Here is a 20,726-nt window from a genome sequence, read left to right on the forward strand (position 1 = left end):
TGATTTGTCGTTTGTTTAACACTTTGCTAGTGGTGAAATGGGTCAGGTTCTTGTGGTCCGTGTAAACTAACACCTCGTGTTTAGTTCCGGATAATTGTGGTTTCCATTCTTCAAATGCTCGAATGATGGCCATAAGCTCTTTGTCGTGAATCTGGTAGTTGAGTTCTGGTCCATGTAGTTTTTGTGAGAAGAAGGCGCAAGGATGCAACCGTCCTTCTTCGTCTCGCTGACTGAGTTGTCCTCCGATCGCATAGTCCGATGCGTCGGTCTCGACTTCGAAAGGTTTCGTTGGGTCTGGTATCTTGAGGATTGGTTCTCTGGCTACTGCGTCTCGTAGCTGTTCAAAGGCCTGTTGTGTTTGTTTCGTCCACTGGAATTCTAGGTCCTTCTTGGTCATGTTGGTCAATGGGGTGGCAATCGCGCCGTATCCCTTGATGAACCTTCTGTAAAAGTTCACGAATCCGAGGAATGCCCGAACGTCTTTTACGTTCTGTGGTTGAGGCCATTCCTTTACTGCTTGGATTTTCGATTCCTCCATCCTAATTTCTCCAGGAGCGATAGTGTATCCTAGGAAATTAACTTGCTTGCTGTGAAAGAGACACTTCTCGGGCTTAACTAAGAGCTTAGCGTCTTGTAGCTTTTTTAGGACGGTGTGAACGTGTTGCTTGTGTTCTTCCAACGTCTTGGAAAAGACAAGGATATCGTCCAGGTAGACAACGACGAAAATGTCTAGGCATTCCCTGAGAACGTGGTTGATCATGGTTTGGAAGGTTGCTGGGGCGTTGGTGAGGCCGAAGGGCATTACTAGGTACTCGTAATGTCCTCGTCGGGTGCGGAACGCTGTTTTCCATTCTTCGCCTTCCTTCATGCGGATTAAGTTGTATGCTCCTTTGAGGTCTAGTGTTGTAAACCACTGTGTTTGATAGAGCATGTCTCGGAGTTCTCCTATTAGTGGGAGTGGGTAGCAATTCTTTATGGTGATGTCGTTTAATTGTCTGTAGTCCACGCATAGTCGTAATTTTCCGTTCTTCTTTGGTACGAAGAGGATTGGGTATCCTGCTGGTGATGTTGATGGTCTGATGTAACCTTTCTTGAGGTTCTCTGCGAGGTACTCATCTAATACCTCCATCTGTGTTGGGTTCAAGCCGTATATCTTGTGGAATTTGGGCTGTGTTCCTTCTTTCAATGGTATCTCGTGGTCGAACGGACTATGCTCAGGTAGTCCTGTTTCGAGTTCGGGGCTGAATAGTCGTCCATACATCCGGTATTCGGCCGGGATGTTGTCGATCAATGTGGTAAGGTTCGATCGTTCTTCGCTCATGGATAGTCGCGATCCTTCCGATGTTGGCTCCAGGCGTGGCTCGCTTTTCCTCAATAGCGCCATAATTTTTTGTTGATTTCGCTCCTGTGCCCTACGCTCGTTGCGTGAAGTCCGTTTCTCGGATTTTCCTTCAGAGGCTAACGGCTCTTCCCATTGGACTTGGCCGGTTGTCCAATCTATCCGGGGGTTGCTCCTTCTGAGCCAGGGGATTCCTAATATCACGTCTTTGTCCCCTATCTCCGTGATGTCTAAGGTGATTTGTTCCTTTCGTCCATAGCTCTCCATCCAGAGGTGTACGGTCTCTGTTTCGATGGTGCCGTTCCCGTATAAAACTGCCTCTCCTTCTACGGTCTGCAACTGGTATGGTTCCTTCTTTTGCTGCCAAGGTATCCGTCGTTTCGCTACGACCCTTGGTGAGATGTAGTTGCCTTGTGCTCCACTGTCGAGGAGTGCTCGTATGGGTCTGCCATCGAGTCGTATGTCGAGAAATATGTGTTCATGTGCTGCTATGGTGTTTTGTGTAGCGTTCAGGGTTCTTTGTTCCGTTCCTGTTGTCGCCGTTCGGTGCCCTGTGCCGTCTGGCTGTCTTAGTTTTTTGACTTGCTGGACTCGCGTCGTGGGTCCTTGTTTTTCTTGTCCCTGGGTGTGCGGCTATTTCTTGTTTCGACTAGGTCAAGTGGGTGTTTTGCTGGCACGGGTGTCTTGCGTGCGTTTGTGGTTTCCTCGTTGTCTTGTACGTTGGGGTTATTTTCTCTTGCTGCGTTGTACTGGCTCGAGGGTATGGTCTCTTCCTCGCTGGATTCTTCCTCTAAATCCTTGCTTGATTCTTGTGTTAAGGACTGATTGGTTGTCCTGATATGGTGGGTTTGTCCCAAAAGTTCCTCATCTAATTCTCCTGAGGCGTCCGAGTCCGTGAGCTCGGGTAGTTGGGTCTCCCGTCGGTGTAAGTTCACTGGTTGCCTTGTCCCCATGGGTACTCGGTTTCCTACTGCTAGGGTTCGAGTGCCTCGGGGCTTTTGTGGGTACCATCCTGCGTCGATCTTGGAGCTATTGTGGGTCATACAATTGTCATCGTAGCAGGTGGTCCAGCTCATCGTGCTGTGTTGGTTAGGCCGTAGTTGCTGGTAATTGGTGGCATTAAGTCCTCGTGGTTTTTCGGTCTTGCCCCTAAAATCAGGGATATCTTCCTGGTTTCTCGGGCAGTTTCTGGCGATGTGCCCTGTCTTGTCGCACTTAAAGCACTTGCCATTCTTGGGGTCTTTACGGGGCTTCTTGTGTTGTGTGGCACTGAGGTCCATGGGTCCACTGTGGGTACCATAAGCTGTACTGTAGGTCTGGGGCGCCATGTGACGGGGCTGCTGCCATCCACCATTGTTTCTATGGTATATGGGTTGAGGGTGTTGGTACTTGCGTCCCGTGTTGGCTTGTCGAATCGAGGTGACGAACACTCGCTGTCCGCCTTGTTTTTCCTGTCGGCGTTCGTAAATCCGGTTGTCAAGTTTGATGGCAAGTTCGACGTACTCGAGGAAATCCTCGGGTCGGTCGAGCTTGGATACTTCGTCTTTTATTTCTGACTTCAATCCTTGGTAGAACTGGAGGATCTTGGTTTCTTCGGTCATGTCCAGCCTTGTTGCTAGCCTTCTGAACTCGGCTGCATAAGCGGAGGCTGACTTGGTTTGTCGTAGGTTGGCCAAATCTCGTTCGGTCTGTCGTTTCTCATCGGGTTCCTGGAACAAGGAACGGAGGGTGCGTTCATACCCTGCGAAGGTTGAAAAAATGTCGGTGACTTCTTGGCGTCGTTCTTCGGGGGGTACATCAAGCCATTCCTGCAACAGGGGCTCGAACCAAGACAAGGCTCGTCCTCGAAGGAAGGTGGCCGCGTGTACCACCTTTTCTGTTTCGCTGCGGAAAGTTTCCAGATGGAATGCTTGGTAGGTGCGTACCTGTACAAGGTACCCTTTAAGTTGTCCAGGTGTGCCATCGAATGTGGCTGGGGGGTTAAGCTTGAGTCTCTCGCGCCCATCAAGAGGGGTTGAGGTAACGTTAGCACTGGCTCGGAGAGCCTGGAGTTCCTCTTGGAGTTGGGTTGCGCGGAGCGTCTGTTCGTGGAGCTCCTGGTTGGTCCTAGCAACCTGCCTGCGGAGCTGGTCTTCCTCGTCCTCGCTGTCGCTATCGTCCTTGGGCCGAACAGGGGCTTTCTGGGCTGCCTTGCTGCTCGTAGCCGGGGTGCTGGGGGTGTTGTTCTTAGAGGACTGGGAAGACATGTTGTCGGTGATACTGCTCGGTATGCTTCAAGGCAAAGTACTGAACAGGAGCAATCAAAATGTTACGATCAAGGTATCGGGGTAACCTGTTCTTATGGTAAAGTACAGTGGGTTGAAGCAACTGAGCGTCTGACTGGGTAACTGGGGTTCTCAATGACTGGGGGTGAAGTTATGATCGTTCTCAAGTAAGTATTGAGGTTAACTAGAGTTTGATTGCTGCTAAGCAATCCTAGAATCGAATCTATCTACATGGTAATAAGCGTGCCTTATATAGACTATGTTCCGAATGTGATCTCCTTAATTTCACTGGATCAGTGAGATTACTTCTGTTGATCTGTTGTGATCCCAAAAGATCACTGAGATCACTCTCTTGGCAGTCACGTGAGGTCACGTGATTTCTTCTTACGTAATCCTTGTTCTGCCGGTCGGTGATTTTCCTGGGCGGGTGTCGTCAGGAGGGGTGTGACCCCACCTGGCCTCCCTGGTACTGGCCCAACTGTCTGGTCGTAACAGTTATTTCCTTTTTTAAAAAATGGTTTTTTTATCCGATATTAATTGGTGTATTTTATTATTTTTTTTCGTACGAATTTTAATTCCTGTTGGAGTTTTTTATATAATTGTCGTAATTCGTTCGTTTATTTATCGGTTCGCGGTGCCGTAATTGTGGTTTTTGGTTTTCCGTACGTTGTAAAATTAAATCCATAATTGGCGTAAAACGGGGTTATTTTGGTATTTTCGTTTTTTAAATTATTAGAAATAAATTATATTATAAATAATAACCGTACCCAATTATTTTATATATAATTTATATAATATTTTAGGTATTATTTTAATATTTGGTTGGTTCGTTTTATTTATCCGTCCATTTATAAATGGAATATTATAAATAATTTATAATTTATTTTTAATTGTTTTATTAAGGATTTCCAAAATTTTAATATAAAAAATTTATTTTTGTTTGTAATAATATTTTCTGGAAATCCGTAATTGTTAATAATTATTTGTAAAAATATATAAGCGATTTTTTCGGCGTTATTATTTTTTTTATATGGTAGGAAATAGGCGTATTTGGTAAATTTGTCCATTATAACCAATAGATTATTATATTTCGTTTTAATAAATGGTTTTTCCGAAAAAGGTAATTTAACGATAAAATCCATTATAATAATCTGCTATATTTTGCTGGGGGCTGGTAAAAGTTATAAAAATCCGTAAAGTTTATATTTTGCGAATTTGTTTTTGGTACAAAATTCGCAATTTTTAATAATTTTTCATATTTTTTATCGCGTTCCTTTAAAATTATAATATTATTTTAACCGTTTCCATATTTTGGAAATTTCTTGGTGTCCGTAAATTTTATTTTCGTGGATTTTCCGTATTTTTTCTAATATAATTACCGTATTTATTATTATAAAATTCCGGTATATTAGTAAAAGGTTTCCATTTCCGTTTATAATAAAAATAACCCGTATTTCTTTTGGTATTATATTTTCGTAATTTGGTTTTCGGTTAAAGGCGTCGGCCCTACCGTTTTCCGTCCTTTTTCGGTAAATAATTTTAAAATGGAATTTTAATAGAAATTTTAACCATTTAATTTACCGTTTATTTAATATTTTATTAATGGTAAAATGGGTTAGGTTTTTATAGTCCGTATAAATTAACACCTCGTATTTAATTCCGGATAATTATAATTTCTATTTTTCAAATGTTCGAATAATGGCCATAGATTTTTTATTGTAAATTTGGTAATTAAATTCTGGTTTATATAATTTTTGTAAAAAAAAGCGCAAAAATGCAACCGTTTTTTTTCGTTTCGTTAATTAAATTATCCTCCGATCGTATAATCCGATACGTCGGTTTCGATTTCGAAAAATTTCGTTGGATTTGGTATTTTAAAAATTGGTTTTCTGGTTATTGCGTTTCGTAATTATTTAAAGGTTTATTATATTTATTCCGTCCATTGGAATTTTAAATTTTTTTTGGTTATATTAGTTAATAGGGTGGTAATCGCGCCGTATTTTTTAATAAACTTTTTGTAAAAATTTACAAATCCGAAAAATGTTCGAACGTCTTTTACGTTTTGCGGTTAAAACCATTTTTTTATTATTTGGATTTTCGATTTTTCCATCCTAATTTTTCCAAAAGCGATAATATATCCTAGAAAATTAATTTGTTTATTGTAAAAAAATATTTCCCTGGTTTAATTAAAAATTTAACGTTTTGTAATTTTTGTAAAACGGTATAAATATATTATTTATATTTTTCCAACGTTTTGGAACAAATAAAAATATTATCCAGGTAAATAACGACGAAAATATTTAGGCATTTCCTAAAAACGTGGTTAATTATGGTTTGGAAAATTGCTAAAACGTTGGTAAAACCGAAAAATATTATTAGGTATTTATAATATCTTCGTCGGGTGCGAAACGCTATTTTCCACTTTTCGCCTTCCTTTATATAAATTAAATTATATGCTCTTTTAAAATTTAATATTATAAACCATTATATTTAATAAAATATATTTCGGAATTCTCCTATTAATGGAAATGGGTAATAATTTTTTATAATAATATCGTTTAATTGTTTGTAATTTATATATAATTGTAATTTTCCGTTTTCTTTTGGTACGAAAAAAATTGGGTATTTTATTGGTAATATTAATAATTTAATATAATTTTTTTTAAAGTTTTTTGCGAAATATTTATTTAATATTTCCATTTATATTGGGTTTAAACCGTATATTTTATGGAATTTGGGCTGCGTTTTTTTTTAATAATATTTCGTGGTCGAACGGATTATATTCGGGTAATTCTATTTCGAATTTTGGGTTAAATAATTGTCCATATATCCGGTATTCGGCCGGGATATTATTAATTAATATAATAAAGTTCGATTGTTTTTCGTTTATGGATAATTGCGATTTTTCCGATATTAATTCCAGGCGTGGTTTGTTTTTCTTTAATAACGTTATAATCTTTTATTAATTTTGCTTTTATACCTTACATTCGTTACGTAAAATCCGTTTTTCGGATTTTTTTTCAAAAATTAACGGCTTTTTCCATTGGATTTGGCCGGTTATCCAATTTATCCGGGGGTTGCTTTTTTTAAACCAGGGAATTTTTAATATTACGTTTTTGTCCCCTATTTCCGTAATATTTAAAATAATTTGTTTTTTCGTTTATAATTTTCCATTTAAAAATATACGGTTTTTATTTCGATAATATCGTTCCCGTATAAAATTACCTTTTTTCCACGGTTTGTAATTGGTATGGTTTTTTTTATTACTAAAATATTTATCGTTTCGTTACAATTTCTGGTAAAATATAATTATTTTATATTCCATTGTCGAAAAATGTTTATATAAGTTTATTATCGAATCGTATATCGAAAAATATATATTTATATATTATTATAATATTTTATATAACGTTTAGGGTTTTTTATTCCGTTTTTATTATCGCCGTACGGTGCCTTATACCGTTTAACTGTTCTAATTTTTTAATTTGCTGGATTCGCGTTGTGGATCTTTATTTTTTTATTTTTGGGTGTGCGGCTATTTTTCGTTTTAATTAGGTTAAATGGGTGTTTTGCTGGTACGGATATTTTGCGTACGTTTGTAATTTTGTCGTTATTTTATATATTGGGGTTCCATATAATTTTGGTTATTAGTGTAGGTTTTAATTGCCGTAATTTTTATTCGTACCAGGCCTGGGTTTTGGTTAATATATATATTTTATATATATTTCGGGTGCATTTATATTATGGAAATTGTTTTTGGTTATAATACGTTATGGGGTAATTGTCGTTAGGCGTAAAAATTGCGGCTGGTTTAATATTAAATTTTATTTTAATTTCCCAATTTGGTAGGTCGGTTATAATATATATTTTGTAAATATTTATTATTTTGCGTCGTCGTAGGAAAAAATTGTGGATTATTTTCCTGTTTAAATAAAATTTACAATTATTTTGGAAATATTTTGCCCAAAAGATTTTTGCGTATTAAAAATATTTGGTATCCAAAATCGGGTGGTTTCCAAAAATTGCATTAATTGGTCCTATAAAATGCCGGATTTATATTTAAAATGGTAATCCGGGAAATTATATTAATTGGTCGTTTTAATATAAATTAATATGTTTTTTTTCGTATATATAGGGTGTCACAGACCTGAAGGACAGCCACTGGGCTGTCGCTTAGTCATGACCCCTGTCACGTGAAGGCGCGAGGGCCGAGCGCCTCGCGCGCGTATATCTACGCGAAATCTCTGCAGTCTCCGATATGTAGCTCCTCGAGCTACGTCTTCGTCAACAACCACCTGCTACCCTGTGCCTGGAAGACTAGATAGCCAATATACTCTGTCCTGTTACCTGATCGCCCGCACCTACCTGTCCGCCCTGCCTGCCCGTGACATTACGTAGCTCCTTCATTAGGTGCCCGCGATGCCTGCGTCACTGCAACCCCCGATCTTAACCGATTCGACCGAGGAACTGATCGAACACCTACAAGGACACCCTGAACAATGGGTGTCTTACATCTCCGATTCCTACCAAAAGCTGCAACTATTGCACGATAGCAACGTCCGCCTGAACTCCTGCCTAGAAATGCAGGAAGCCGAGACCCAACGCGCCCGCGCCGAAACGGACCGTGTCCGCGACAAGGCGCAGGCCGACATTCTGGCCATGGCCATGGAAAAGGCCTCCGCCATAACCTCCCGGGATGCCGCTTTCGCCGAATTAGAGAAAACACGGTCCGAACTGAAGGAAGTTCGGACCGTAACGCTACCCACGGTACACATAACCACCCCCGCCCCAACTACCAACACGCCTGTTGAACCCCTTATGGTTACTCCTATGGGAACGACTCCGCCGCCTGCTTCCGAACATCCCGCCTCCGCCCGCCTTTCTGAACGACTTCCAGACCCCGATAAATTTACGGGCGCCCGCTCCGACCTCCGCCGCTTCGCCACCCAAATCCGGGGGAAAATGACCTCAAACAAAGACCGCTTCCCCAACCCCGAATCACGCCTGATTTATGTAGCCGGTCGACTGTCCGGTAAAGCGTACAACCTGATCCTGCCCAAAATGGTCGGAGGCACACCCCAATTCGGAGATTATACGGATCTCCTCCAATACCTAGAGGAGGCATTCGGGGACCCCGACCACGTCCAAAACGCACAAAACAAACTATATGCCCTGAAGCAGCGGAACGTAGATTTCGCCGAGTATCTGTCGGAGTTCCAACGCCTGTCTCTGGAAGGAGAAATGCCGGAGGATGCCCTCCCCCCTCTTCTATTCCAGGGAATATCGGAAGAGCTCCAGGACATGCTCCTCCACAACCCCGCCCCATCCCGCCAGTACCACGAATTTACCCGACACCTGCAAAGCTTGGATAACCGCTACCGCCAGCACCAGCAGTATAAAAATAGACAGACACGTACCCCTCGGGCCGCAGCGCCCCCCGCGCGCGCGGCTCCCCGAACCCAACCCGACATACCGCGGGCCGCCCCCAAGCCAAACGCGGAGCTCCCGCTTAACGACCCTATGGACCTGAGCAGCCAACGCCGCCACAACCGCAAGGAAAACATGCTATGTTACCGTTGTGGATCCCAAGAACATTTCGTTGCCAAATGCCCGGAACCGGATACCCGCCGCACGCGGCTGCACCAGGCCGGAATCGAACGATCCAGGTCCAGGTCCAGGTCCCCGCGCCAAATACAAACCAAACTCCCTAAAAACCCCCGCCGCGGCTCGGACGCCAGCCGCTCCAGCAGCCGAAGTTCGAAAAACGGAGCCCGCCTGGGATAAGTCGCCCCCAGGCCGCCAAGGCCGCGCATAGACCGCCGGCGATCCGCATCTCTGCCGCCGCCGTTCACGGGTTCCCCGTTGAAGAGGAATATAACCAACGATCCGACCTGATGATCCTGCCTGCCGAACTGACAGTGGGGGGCCAAAACCTCCCAACCTATGCCCTCACCGATTGCGGTGCGGAAGGAAAATGCTTCCTCGACCAAGGATGGGCCGAAGAACGCCAACTACAAATGTATCCGCTGCGAAACCCATTCGACATCGAAGTATTCGACGGAAGGACCGCCGAAAGTGGGAAGTGCACCCATTATGTCCGAGGACAATTGAGAATCAAGGACCACATCCAGAAAAACGCGCTGTTCTTCGTCACACAGCTAGCCCACTACCCCATTGTGCTAGGAATGCCTTGGCTAAAGCAGCACGATCCAACGATTGGATTCGCGTCACACGTTATTACGTTTGACAGCGACTATTGCCGCCGACACTGCAATATGCCCGACAAACCGGAGAAGGTTAAAGCTTTACACGCCGTACCAAAAAAAAGCCGCCCCCAGTACCAGGCTGACCGACCGCCGTCCCTCCGCGAAATGGATATCGCCCCTATCTCCCTGCAAGCCGCGAGCATGTACGCCCGCCGCCGATCCTGCCGACTGTACGCCGTAACCTTGAAACAGATTGATGAGGTCCTAGCCGCCGACCCCCAAAATAGGAACGGGCCGACCCTGCCCGAAACAATCCGGGAATTCGCGGACGTATTTTCCCCGCAAGAAGCCGAGAAGCTGCCCCCACACCGACCGTCCGACCACCATATCCCGCTTATAGAAGGAAAAACGCCGCCGTTCGGCCCCCTGTACGCCATGTCCCGCGAAGAGCTGATAGCCCTTAAGGAATGGCTGACCGCAGAGTTGAAAAAAGGGTTTATCAGACCCAGTTCGTCATCCGTCGCCTCGCCCGTTTTGTTCGTGAAGAAGCAGGGAGGAGGGTTGAGGTTTTGCGTGGATTACCGCGCGCTGAATAACATTACCGTAAAAGACCGTTACCCGCTGCCGCTAGTCCGAGAGACCCTGAACAACCTGGCCGGCATGAAATTCTTCTCGAAAATCGATATCGTTTCCGCTTTTAACAATATTCGGATTAAAAAGGGGGAAGAATACCTGACGGCATTCCGCACGAGATTCGGCTTATACGAGAGCCTAGTCATGCCTTTCGGGCTAACGGGAGCCCCCGCGACGTTCCAGAGATATATAAACGACTCCCTGCGCGAATACTTAGACGTATTTTGTACAGCCTACCTGGACGACATTTTGATTTATAGCCGCACCCGAACAGAACACGAAGAACATTTGAAACTCGTACTGGAAGCCCTGAGGAAAGCCGGGCTATACGCCAACGCCGCGAAGTGCGAATTCTTCGTGACGGAAACCAAGTTCCTGGGCCTGCTGGTCGGCGTCGAAGGCGTAAAAATGGACCCTGAAAAAATCACCGCTGTCCTGGACTGGCAAACACCCAAAAAGCTTACTGACGTACAAGCATTTTTGGGGTTTGGCAACTTTTACCGGCGCTTTATCCGAGATTTCTCAAAGATCGTAGCCCCTTTGACGAGATTGACCAAGAAAGACGTCGCATTCGAATGGAATAGCGCCTGCGAAACCGCCTTCCGACTGCTGAAGAGAAAGTTTACCGAAGCCCCCGTACTGGCGCACTTCGATTGGGAAAAGGATGTGATCCTGGAGACCGACGCGTCCGATTATGTTTCTGCGGGAATATTGTCACAATACGGCGACGACGGAATACTCCGCCCCGTCGCGTTCTTTTCGAAAAAACACACAGCTACCGAATGCAATTACGAGATTTACGACAAAGAATTGCTAGCCATTATCCGCTGTTTTGAAGAATGGCGCCCGGAACTCGAAGGGACGTCGTCCCCGGTCCAAGTAATTACGGACCACCGCAACCTGGAATATTTCACGACGACGAAAATGCTCAACCGCCGACAAGCCCGATGGGCCGAATTCCTGTCAAGATTTAATTTCCGTATCACCTACCGACCCGGGAAACAAGGAGCGAAACCCGACGCACTAACCAGGAGGTCAGAGGATATGCCTGAGGAGGGGGATGAACGACTTAAGCACCAAACACAAGTCGTACTGAAAGAACACAATTTACCTGCCCGCCCCACCCGGTTACAACCCATAATCCGCCAAAACAAACCCCTATTGCCAAGACACCTGATAGAGCTACTAGACGCCGGATACGAATCCGACCCGATAACGCAATCTGCCCTAGAAGCGTTGAGGACAGGCGCCGACCGCCACCCCAAGCTGCAATTGGCCGAATGCGAAGAACGATCCGGCTATTTGTATTACCGCAATAGACTATACGTACCCGATTCGAATAATCTGAAAGCCGAGATCCTGCGCCGCTGCCACGACTCCCCCGTCGCCGGTCACCCCGGCAAAGCAAAAACCTACGACCTGCTGTCCCGAGAATATTACTGGCCCGGAATGCTACATTACGTATCATTATGGGTAAAGAAATGCCAGACCTGCCGCCGAATCAACCCGTCCCGCGAAGGCCACCAGGGCCTCCTGCGACCCCTGCCCACTCCTGAACGCTCATGGCAACACCTGTCGATGGATTTTATCACACATTTGCCGCAAAGCAACGGCCACGACGCCATCCTAGTGGTCGTAGACCGCCTGACTAAGATGAGACACTTCGTCCCTTGTAAAGGGACCTGCAATGCCGAGGACACCGCCAACCTGTACCTACACCACGTATGGAAACTACACGGGTTGCCCCTGACGATAGTTTCGGATAGAGGCACCCAATTCGTGTCGAAGTTTTGGAAACACCTGACAACCCGTTTGAAAATCGACAGCCTGCTATCCACTGCTCACCACCCCGAGACTGACGGACAGACCGAGCGTTTTAACGCGTCCCTGGAACAATATTTGAGAGCTTATGTGGCCTACCTGCAAGATGATTGGGAAAGTTGGCTTCCCCTCGCCGAATTCACAGCCAACTCCCACAAGTCCGAGACCACCGGAACCTCCCCGTTTTACGCGACTTACGGATTCCATCCCCGCATGGGATTCGAGCCGGTACCCCTGAACCAGCCTTTGCCCGCCCAGCGGGATGCCGAAAAGCTAGCCGCCCGAATGGAAGCCATTCTGGAACAAGCCCGCGCCGAAATGACCGCCGCCCAAGCCCGTTACGAAGAACAGGCGAACCGACACCGTACCCCGGCCCGCCGGCTTACCGTCGGCCAATATGTATGGTTAGACGCACGGAATATCCAGACCGCCCGCCCGCAGAAGAAACTGGATTGGAAGAACTTGGGACCCTTCCGAATTTCTGAAGTGATTAGCCCGTACGCCTACCGTTTGGACCTGCCGTCGTCTATGAGAGTACACCCTGTTTTCAATATAAACCGACTAAAACCTGCTGACGTTGAGCCCCTGCCGGGCCAACAACCTGCACCGCCACCCCATTTGGAAGTGGAAGGTGAGAGAGAATACGAAGTCGAAGAGATCCTCGACTCCTTTTGGGAAACCCGCGGCCGAGGAGGCCGCCGGCTGAAATATATCGTCCGTTGGGCTGGATATAGCGAACCCACGACTGAACCTGCCGATTACCTGGAAAACGCTGCTCAATTGGTAAAGAATTTCCACCGTCGATACCCCCATAAGCCCGGGCCCCGGCCGTGACGGAGCTCGGCCTGGAAGGGGGGAATACTGTCACAGACCTGAAGGACAGCCACTGGGCTGTCGCTTAGTCATGACCCCTGTCACGTGAAGGCGCGAGGGCCGAGCGCCTCGCGCGCGTATATCTACGCGAAATCTCTGCAGTCTCCGATATGTAGCTCCTCGAGCTACGTCTTCGTCAACAACCACCTGCTACCCTGTGCCTGGAAGACTAGATAGCCAATATACTCTGTCCTGTTACCTGATCGCCCGCACCTACCTGTCCGCCCTGCCTGCCCGTGACATAGGGGTTATTTTCTTTTATTACGTTATATTAGTTCGAAAATATGGTTTTTTTTTCGTTGGATTTTTTTCCGAATTCTTATTTAATTTTTATATTAAAAATTAATTGGTTGTTTTAACGTGGTGGATTTGTTTTAAAAAAATTTTATCCGATTTTCCGGAGGCGTCCAAATCCGTAAATTCGGATAATTGGGTCTCCCGTCGGTATAAATTTACTGGTTGCTTTATTTTTAAAAATATTTAATTTTTTATTATTAGGGTTCGAATATTTTGGGGTTTTTATAAATACCAGCATGCGTCGATTTTGGAATTATTATATATTATATAATTGTCGTTATAATAGGTGGTCCAATTTATCGCGTTATATTAATTAGGTTATAATTGTTGGTAATTGGTGGTATTAAATCTTTGTGGCCTTTCGGTCCTGTCCCTAAAATTAGGGATATTTTCCTGGTTTTTCGGGCAGTTTTTGGCGATATACCTGTCACGGGCAGGCAGGGCGGACAGGTAGGTGCGGGCGATCAGGTAACGGGACAGAGTATATTGGCTATCTAGTCTTCCAGGTACAGGGTAGCAGGTGGTTGTTGACGAAGACGTAGCTCGAGGAGCTACATATCGGAGACTGCAGAGATTTCGCGTAGATATAGGCGCGCGAGGCGCTCGGCCCTCGCGCCTTCACGTGACAGGGGTCATGACTAAGCGACAGCCCAGTGGCTGTCCTTCAGGTCTGTGACAATACCCTATTTTATCGCATTTGAAACATTTGCCGTTTTTGGGGTTTTTACGGGGTTTTTTATATTATATAATATTAAAATCCATAGGTTTATTATAAATATTATAAATTATATTATAGATTTGGGGTATTATATAACGGGGTTATTACCATCCACCGTTATTTTTATAATATATTGGTTGGTGTTAATTATATGCATTATTTTGCATGTAATAAGCCCACTTTTATTTGTATATAGCCAATTTTATTTAGTGCCGAAGTGGAGTGGGGAATGGTGGAATTCCGTTACTTTGTTAATGCAGGAATGCAACTTAAAGGTCAGCGAGTGGGGTTAGCTACCCTGTACCGGGTTTAATACCCACCTTGCACCTGCGAGTCAGCTACCCTGTACCGGGTTGAAAATTTCACCAAGTTAACGTTTAAATGCAAACCCAGAGATGGTTTGTATGCAAATGAGGGTGTTTTTTCAAAAACCCATACAAATTAGTTTTTCGGAAATTCATTCGCGGCACCGGAACCTTTTCTGGCGTGCGGACCCCCATTTCGATGTCGGAGAGTATGTAAGGGAAATAAAGCAAAATCTCCCCCAACCAATTATTTATCAGTACCAAAATTATAGTGCATTTCTACCTATTATTTAGCGCTTTTAGCACTGGTTATTTACCACGCCGCACCTAGGGTTTACCCCTATATCCCCTGTTAGCACCATTATTATTAACAGTTGGGGATATTGGTATTTGCGTCCCGTATTAGCTTATCGAATTGCGGTAATAAATATTTATTATCCGTTTTATTTTTCCTATTAGCGTTCGTAAATCCGGTTTTTAAATTTAATAGCAAATTCGACATATTCGAAAAAATCCTCGGGTCGGTCAAATTTGGATATTTTGTTTTTTATTTTTAATTTTAATTTTTGGTAAAATTGGAGGATTTTGGTTTTTTTAATTATATTTAATTTTATTATTAATTTTTTAAATTCGATTATATAAACGGAAATTAATTTGGTTTGTCGTAAATTGGCCAAATTTCGTTCGGTTTATTATTTTTCATCGGATTTTTGGAATAAAAAACGGAAAATGCGTTTATATTTTGCGAAAATTGAAAAAATGTCGGTAATTTTTTAACGTCGTTTTTCGGGGGGTATATTAAACTATTTCTGCAATAAAAATTCGAACCAAAACAAAATTCGTTTTCGGGAGAATATAACCATATATACCACCTTTTCCGTTTTATTGCGGAAAATTTCCAAATAAAATATTTGGTAAATGCGTATTTATATAAAATACCCTTTAAATTATTCAAATATATTATTAAATATAATTGGGGGGTTAAATTTAAATTTTTCGCATATATTAAAAAAGGTTAAAATAACGTTAATATTGGTTCGAAAAACCCGAAATTTTTTTGAAATTGGGTTGCGCGGAATATTTGTTCGTGGAATTTCTAATTGGTTTAAACAATTTGTTTGCGGAATTGGTTTTTTTCGTTATTATTATTATTATTATCTTTGGGCCGAATAGGGGCTTTTTGGGCCGCTTTATTATTCGTAACCGGGATATTGGAAATATTATTTTTAAAAATTAAAAAAATATATTGTCGATAATATTATTCGGTATATTTTAAAACAAAATATTAAACAAAAATAATTAAAATATTACGATTAAAATATCTGGTAACCTATTTTTATAATAAAATATAATGGGTTAAAACAATTAAACGTTTAATTGGGTAATTGGGGTTTTTAATAATTGGGGGTAAAATTATAATTGTTTTTAAATAAATATTAAAATTAATTAAAATTTAATTGCTGCTAAACAATCCTAAAATCGAATTTATTTATATAATAATAAACGTGTTTTATATAAATTATATTTCAAATGTAATTTTTTTAATTTGTTTAATTTGTAATTTTCAATTAAAATTTTACAAATTATAAAAATCCATTCCCTTGGCCGTTACGTAAGGTTACGTGAGATTTCGTGGCTTTACCCTTAGGTAATCGTTATTTTGCCGGTCGGTATTTCTCCTGGGCGAGTGTCGTCAGGGGGGGTGTAACCCCACCTGGCCTCTCTGGTACCGGCCCAACTGTCTGGTCGTAACATGTTTCACAAGTGAGCGACACCAGCCAAGCAATCCTTGAGCCTCTCTGGGAATTTCGGAATTCCATGCCATCTGCCATGCTCGACGGGCTGGCGGATGCACAAGGAAATCATTCGGTCATCATTGCCTGGCTCGACTTTTGTCCGATGAATCCGGAACCAACTTAATGAATATAAATTTCATGCATGCGTAATGGGCCCCGAAAACCGGTGAAAGGTCCGTTTATGCTACTTCTGTGGTACTTTTACATATTTCAACGTAGCGTGGGATTTAAACTTCGAATTGTATAACGCAGCAATTGTTTTGAAAACGAAATATTCGCATTAAAATGCAATTTTAAAGCCGTGCTACGCCAAACCACACTATAGGGGACCTTAAGGCTTATGAAATTACTTTTTAATGCTGCGTTTTGAAATATCGATTTACCGTACTTTTTAATTTGGAATCCATGTGCTTTGTATATTTTTATTTTTAGAAGTTTTATTTTTATAACTCTTGAGATTTATATTTTCATATTTTTATTTGTTTAATAAAGAAGAAAAAATAAAAATTCAATTCCGCCCGCGATTAATATCAACTTATAAATCCAAGCCGTTAAGTTACTCGATTATTTAACCGTTTCACTATTGTCCAACTACTTTATCCCGTTCCACGTTTTTGTATTCCATATATCTTTCTCATATAAAAATATATATTTCAAAACCTTTATCGCTTTCGCCACCGCTGCTACAAACTTCCACAGCGCCCTCGCCGAAGACGATTGCTACGTTATTATATGGGAACGACAACCTCTAGGACACGAAAAATGTGTTGCTACTTTTTCAAAGGACAGGTTCTTGCTTCGCGAGTATCTTAGCTTTAATCAAGAACAGGAATGGATGGGTAGCCGTAGCAGGGAATGGAGAAGTTGTAAAGCTTACCCATCTGCCGACTGTACAACACTTGTTTGGGAGGGCAGTCAGGGAGGGAGACCGTGTCCACCACCAGATTACACAGTTGATGTGGGTGTACAGGAAGAATATGTCTCTAATAATTAAAAAGGGTTTTTCAGGTTGGGGTTATAATAACTATCGCATTTGAAGGGATATTCCGATATAGAGTAACACGTGCGGCCCCTGGGATGTTTCACTTGTAAAGCATCCACGGGTCCGCACGAACCGCTCTCCTTTATCCCAGAACAGATTGCAAATAACTTCTTTTGGTTACTTTAAAAGAGACCTAGGAATCATTAGATATGGCGATTCGAACTACTTGTTAATCTCAAGCTGAGTCCCTACCCGTAAACGAGGATTATCAATAGGTTACAAATGCAACGACGATGGAAATGTGAAGTTAAGCTTCAGATAAGCCAAAAAACAAAAAAAAAAAACAAAGGCAATTAATGGAAAAATGCCTGCTTGATGGCCTCGGAATACCAATGTGGCACTTGGCTTTATTGGCAGCTGGAAATTACGGTGAGAGAATCTTGTCGGGTTGCGACCATCATGGTATGCGGCCCACCTTTGGCAGTTCAGTCCCTTTTATAATATCTACTATATAGTAAGCGAAGATGATTTTCGAGTCAGAGCTGGCTATCGTATCCCTTGGGGGCGGTCCATGACGCAGTATGGGGTGGCGGGCGCAGAGGCGAGATGGGCAGTGGAACCGCAATGGAAAATCTCGATAGTTGTCTGACTTCTCGCCGGGCCAATTCTGCCTGGCCCCGGCCTCATGCCCACATCCGTCTCGCTTGCCTTGTAGATCTAGGAAAGTACAACCGATGTTAATCCAGGGCCTCGTGTGACGTTCAATACAAATCCAAGATGAAGGGGTAACGAAGTCTTGAATTGGCGAGCCGAAAAAAAAGATAAAAAAAGTCAAAATCTAATCTCCACAATATGTCATGTGGTTCCATCGTAATGGTACACTTGTGGGAATCTTGGTACGGATTAGGCGGTTGTCTTGGCAACTGCCAAAGGAGGTTTTGTGTAGATCTGCTTCGGAATTTGCTAGTGCTTGTCCTACAAGCTGCCTGCGGCCATCTGGATTTGTCTTGACGGCTGAAATAGGCCTCGTATCGAATGAGTCGGAATCGTCATGGGATATTAAGTCCCCAGTCGAGGGGCGATGGAGCTAACAGGTCCCTTCAGAATGTCGACCTGAAAGCCTGCTTTGTAAATTGAATAAATGTAGCCAGTCTATCGCCAGAGCTTTTGAACAAGTTTTTCGACTCGTTCATCACCAGCTTCAGTCCTCCAGTCGCTCACTCTCCTCACAGTCACACCAGCTCTCAATCCAGTAAGTATCAGAGCATCCTGCCGGCCAGAACCCATTATCTCCTCGTCAGTACCTAGACTAGTTCACTAACTTTACCCAAAGACACTCGGAACAGCAAACAAACAAACAAACAAACAAACAAACAAACAAACAAACAAACAAACAAACAAACAAACAAACAAACAAACAAACAAACAAACAAACAAACAAACAAACAAACAAACAAACAAACAAACAAACAAACAAACAAACAAACAAACAAACAAACAAACAAACAAACAAACAAACAGACAGACAAGCAAACCGTTACATAAAATGCAATTCTTGGCCAGCATCTCCGTTGTCGCCCTGGCCCTCGTGCCCGCCACCCTCGCGCAGGGTACCGGCTGCAGCGTGGAGATCATCAACAGCAACCAGGTATCAGTCGGCAGTGGTTGCGCCCGCATCAACTCGGTCACCAACATTGGGGACAACCAGGGTCGCCGCTGGGGCGTTCTTGCCAACTCCAGCTGCGGCCTCTCAACCACGCAGAACCTGCCGAGCGGCTGGAGCCTGAGGCAGACCGGCTTCTGCAACGCCTAACTTTCCAAGGTTTTGCGGTCTGGAGTGTTTGGTTAGCTGGACGGGGAATACTGCCGCCATCTGCTCGTCAGTGCGGTGGATTGACGGTTGAGTGTATAATTAAAGATTGCCTGTCCTGTAGGAGCTGAGCGGTTCTGTCATTTGTCGGTATAGCTGCTGCTAGGATCTATCGGCGTATAAGTGAAGCTCAAATAGCACACAGGCTTTAATAACTTTAATAACTTTAATAACAGGATTTGAGTTTTAAACTTTGAGAAGCAGCTATGATGGCGCTAGCCAAGCCTACTCTCCCTTGCACAGCTCGCCCTTTGACTTCCAAATCTCAAACTCAAAATCAGGCTGGAACTCAGTATACAAGGTTTCCTGGTTTGGTGGTAGTTCAGCATCAATATCGCATTTGGTACCTCGAGGTTGATTTGGCGCGTGGGCAACTTACCGGGTCAGCGTTGACGTTGAAAGTAAAGGCAGCCGCCTCGTCCGAGATGATGTTCTTGGGCAATCCTGCAGCCTCGACCATGAGCTGCACCTCACACGTCCGCTCCAGACACGTGAAGAGGTAAGCGGCCTCATCAACAGTGCCGCCCGTAGTCAGCAGGCCGTGGCTCTGCAGAAAGACGACGCGGTTCTTGTGGCCCAGGGCCTGGGCTATCATCTTGCCCTCGTGGTCGCCCAGGACCACGCCGCCGAAGTCGCGGTATACGGCCTGGGTGCGGTAAAAATTGCACGAGTCCTGGTTGATGATGTCGACGGGTCTGGCGAATGCGGACCAGGCCTTGCCGGCGGGCGAGTGCATGTGGCAGGCTGCGTGGACGTCGGGCCGGGCGCGGTGGATGGCGCTGTGGATGACGAAGCCGGCGGCGTTGACGGCGACCCTGTTGCCGCCGATGACCTGGCCGGCCTCGTCTATGTGCACCATGTCGCTGGCCTTGAGCATGCCAAAGTGTTTGCCCATTGGATTGATCCAAAAGGTGTTGGGGTAGACGGGGTCGCGCACCGAGATGTGTCCGCTGGTGCCCTCGGTGAAGCCCTTGCGCGCAAAGACGCGGAACGCCCCCGCCATGTGCTCCAGCTGCCACTGCCGCTTCTTGTACAAGTCCTCGATCACCGGGATGCCGGCGAAGGGATAGCCACCTGTGGCCACAGCGCCAACTGCACTGGAGCTCGAGGGTTGCTCGGCCGCAGGTGAAGGCTCGACCTTGAGCTCGAGTGACGATGCTGTTGGCGCTGTTGTTGTTGTTGTTGTCGGCATGATGACGGGGCGTATGTCGAGTCAAGTCACGGGTGAAGGATTTGACGCAGGTGAACTAGTTCTAGTCTAGCAATTTAAATCCCTTATAGGTCAGGATGGACTCCACGACCGGCTTGAACCAATCGCCTGCCGACGCTCCCAACTTCCTAATACCAAGTTTGCCTCGTGTGGGCCCCAGGGATCGACCACAAACGCTTACCGTACTTTGAGTTCTGCATAAAAGAATGCGATGATAGGGGGCTACGGGTCTTTACACGATAGAGCAAATCATACCCATGGGCTGGAATCTGGTGAGAGACAAGATGGAAGGTGTTTTCACCAGCACAAGAATGCAAAGGCACAGCCAGTGATGCGATTAGCTCTAATTTCTTGAATTCTTTCACAGGTCCATGTTTGAGCTTGGCTGAAAAAGAGTCAAGGCCGACTTCTT

At 44.4% G+C, this 20,726-nt stretch overlaps 3 protein-coding genes across 3 annotated transcripts; 1 reads left to right on the forward strand and 2 right to left on the reverse strand.

Annotated features, from left to right (window-relative positions):
• Window positions 1-2,207: 2,207 nt before the first annotated feature.
• On the reverse strand, window positions 2,208-3,585 carry MGG_17284 (uncharacterized protein; the record flags this gene model as incomplete). Its single annotated transcript, XM_003717618.1, has 3 exons — window positions 2,208-2,216; window positions 2,311-2,626; window positions 2,843-3,585. The coding sequence occupies 3 exons, from the start codon at window positions 3,583-3,585 to the stop codon at window positions 2,208-2,210; spliced, it is 1,068 nt and encodes a 355-aa protein (XP_003717666.1).
• A 10,482-nt stretch (window positions 3,586-14,067) lies between these two features.
• MGG_17285 (uncharacterized protein) lies at window positions 14,068-14,787 on the forward strand (the record flags this gene model as incomplete). Its single annotated transcript, XM_003717619.1, has 5 exons — window positions 14,068-14,101; window positions 14,230-14,287; window positions 14,348-14,439; window positions 14,597-14,665; window positions 14,729-14,787. 5 exons carry the CDS (start codon window positions 14,068-14,070, stop codon window positions 14,785-14,787), a joined length of 312 nt encoding a protein of 103 aa, XP_003717667.1.
• A 4,542-nt stretch (window positions 14,788-19,329) lies between these two features.
• MGG_14819 (class II Aldolase) lies at window positions 19,330-20,296 on the reverse strand (the record flags this gene model as incomplete). The annotated part of the gene is made up of 2 exons (XM_003717620.1): window positions 19,330-19,410; window positions 19,484-20,296. The coding sequence occupies 2 exons, from the start codon at window positions 20,294-20,296 to the stop codon at window positions 19,330-19,332; spliced, it is 894 nt and encodes a 297-aa protein (XP_003717668.1).
• Between the last annotated feature and the right edge of the window lie 430 nt (window positions 20,297-20,726).

The sequence above is a fragment of the Pyricularia oryzae genome, chromosome 4 (genome assembly GCF_000002495.2).
Source record: "Pyricularia oryzae 70-15 chromosome 4, whole genome shotgun sequence".
In the NCBI taxonomy this organism is placed as follows: domain Eukaryota; kingdom Fungi; phylum Ascomycota; class Sordariomycetes; order Magnaporthales; family Pyriculariaceae; genus Pyricularia; species Pyricularia oryzae.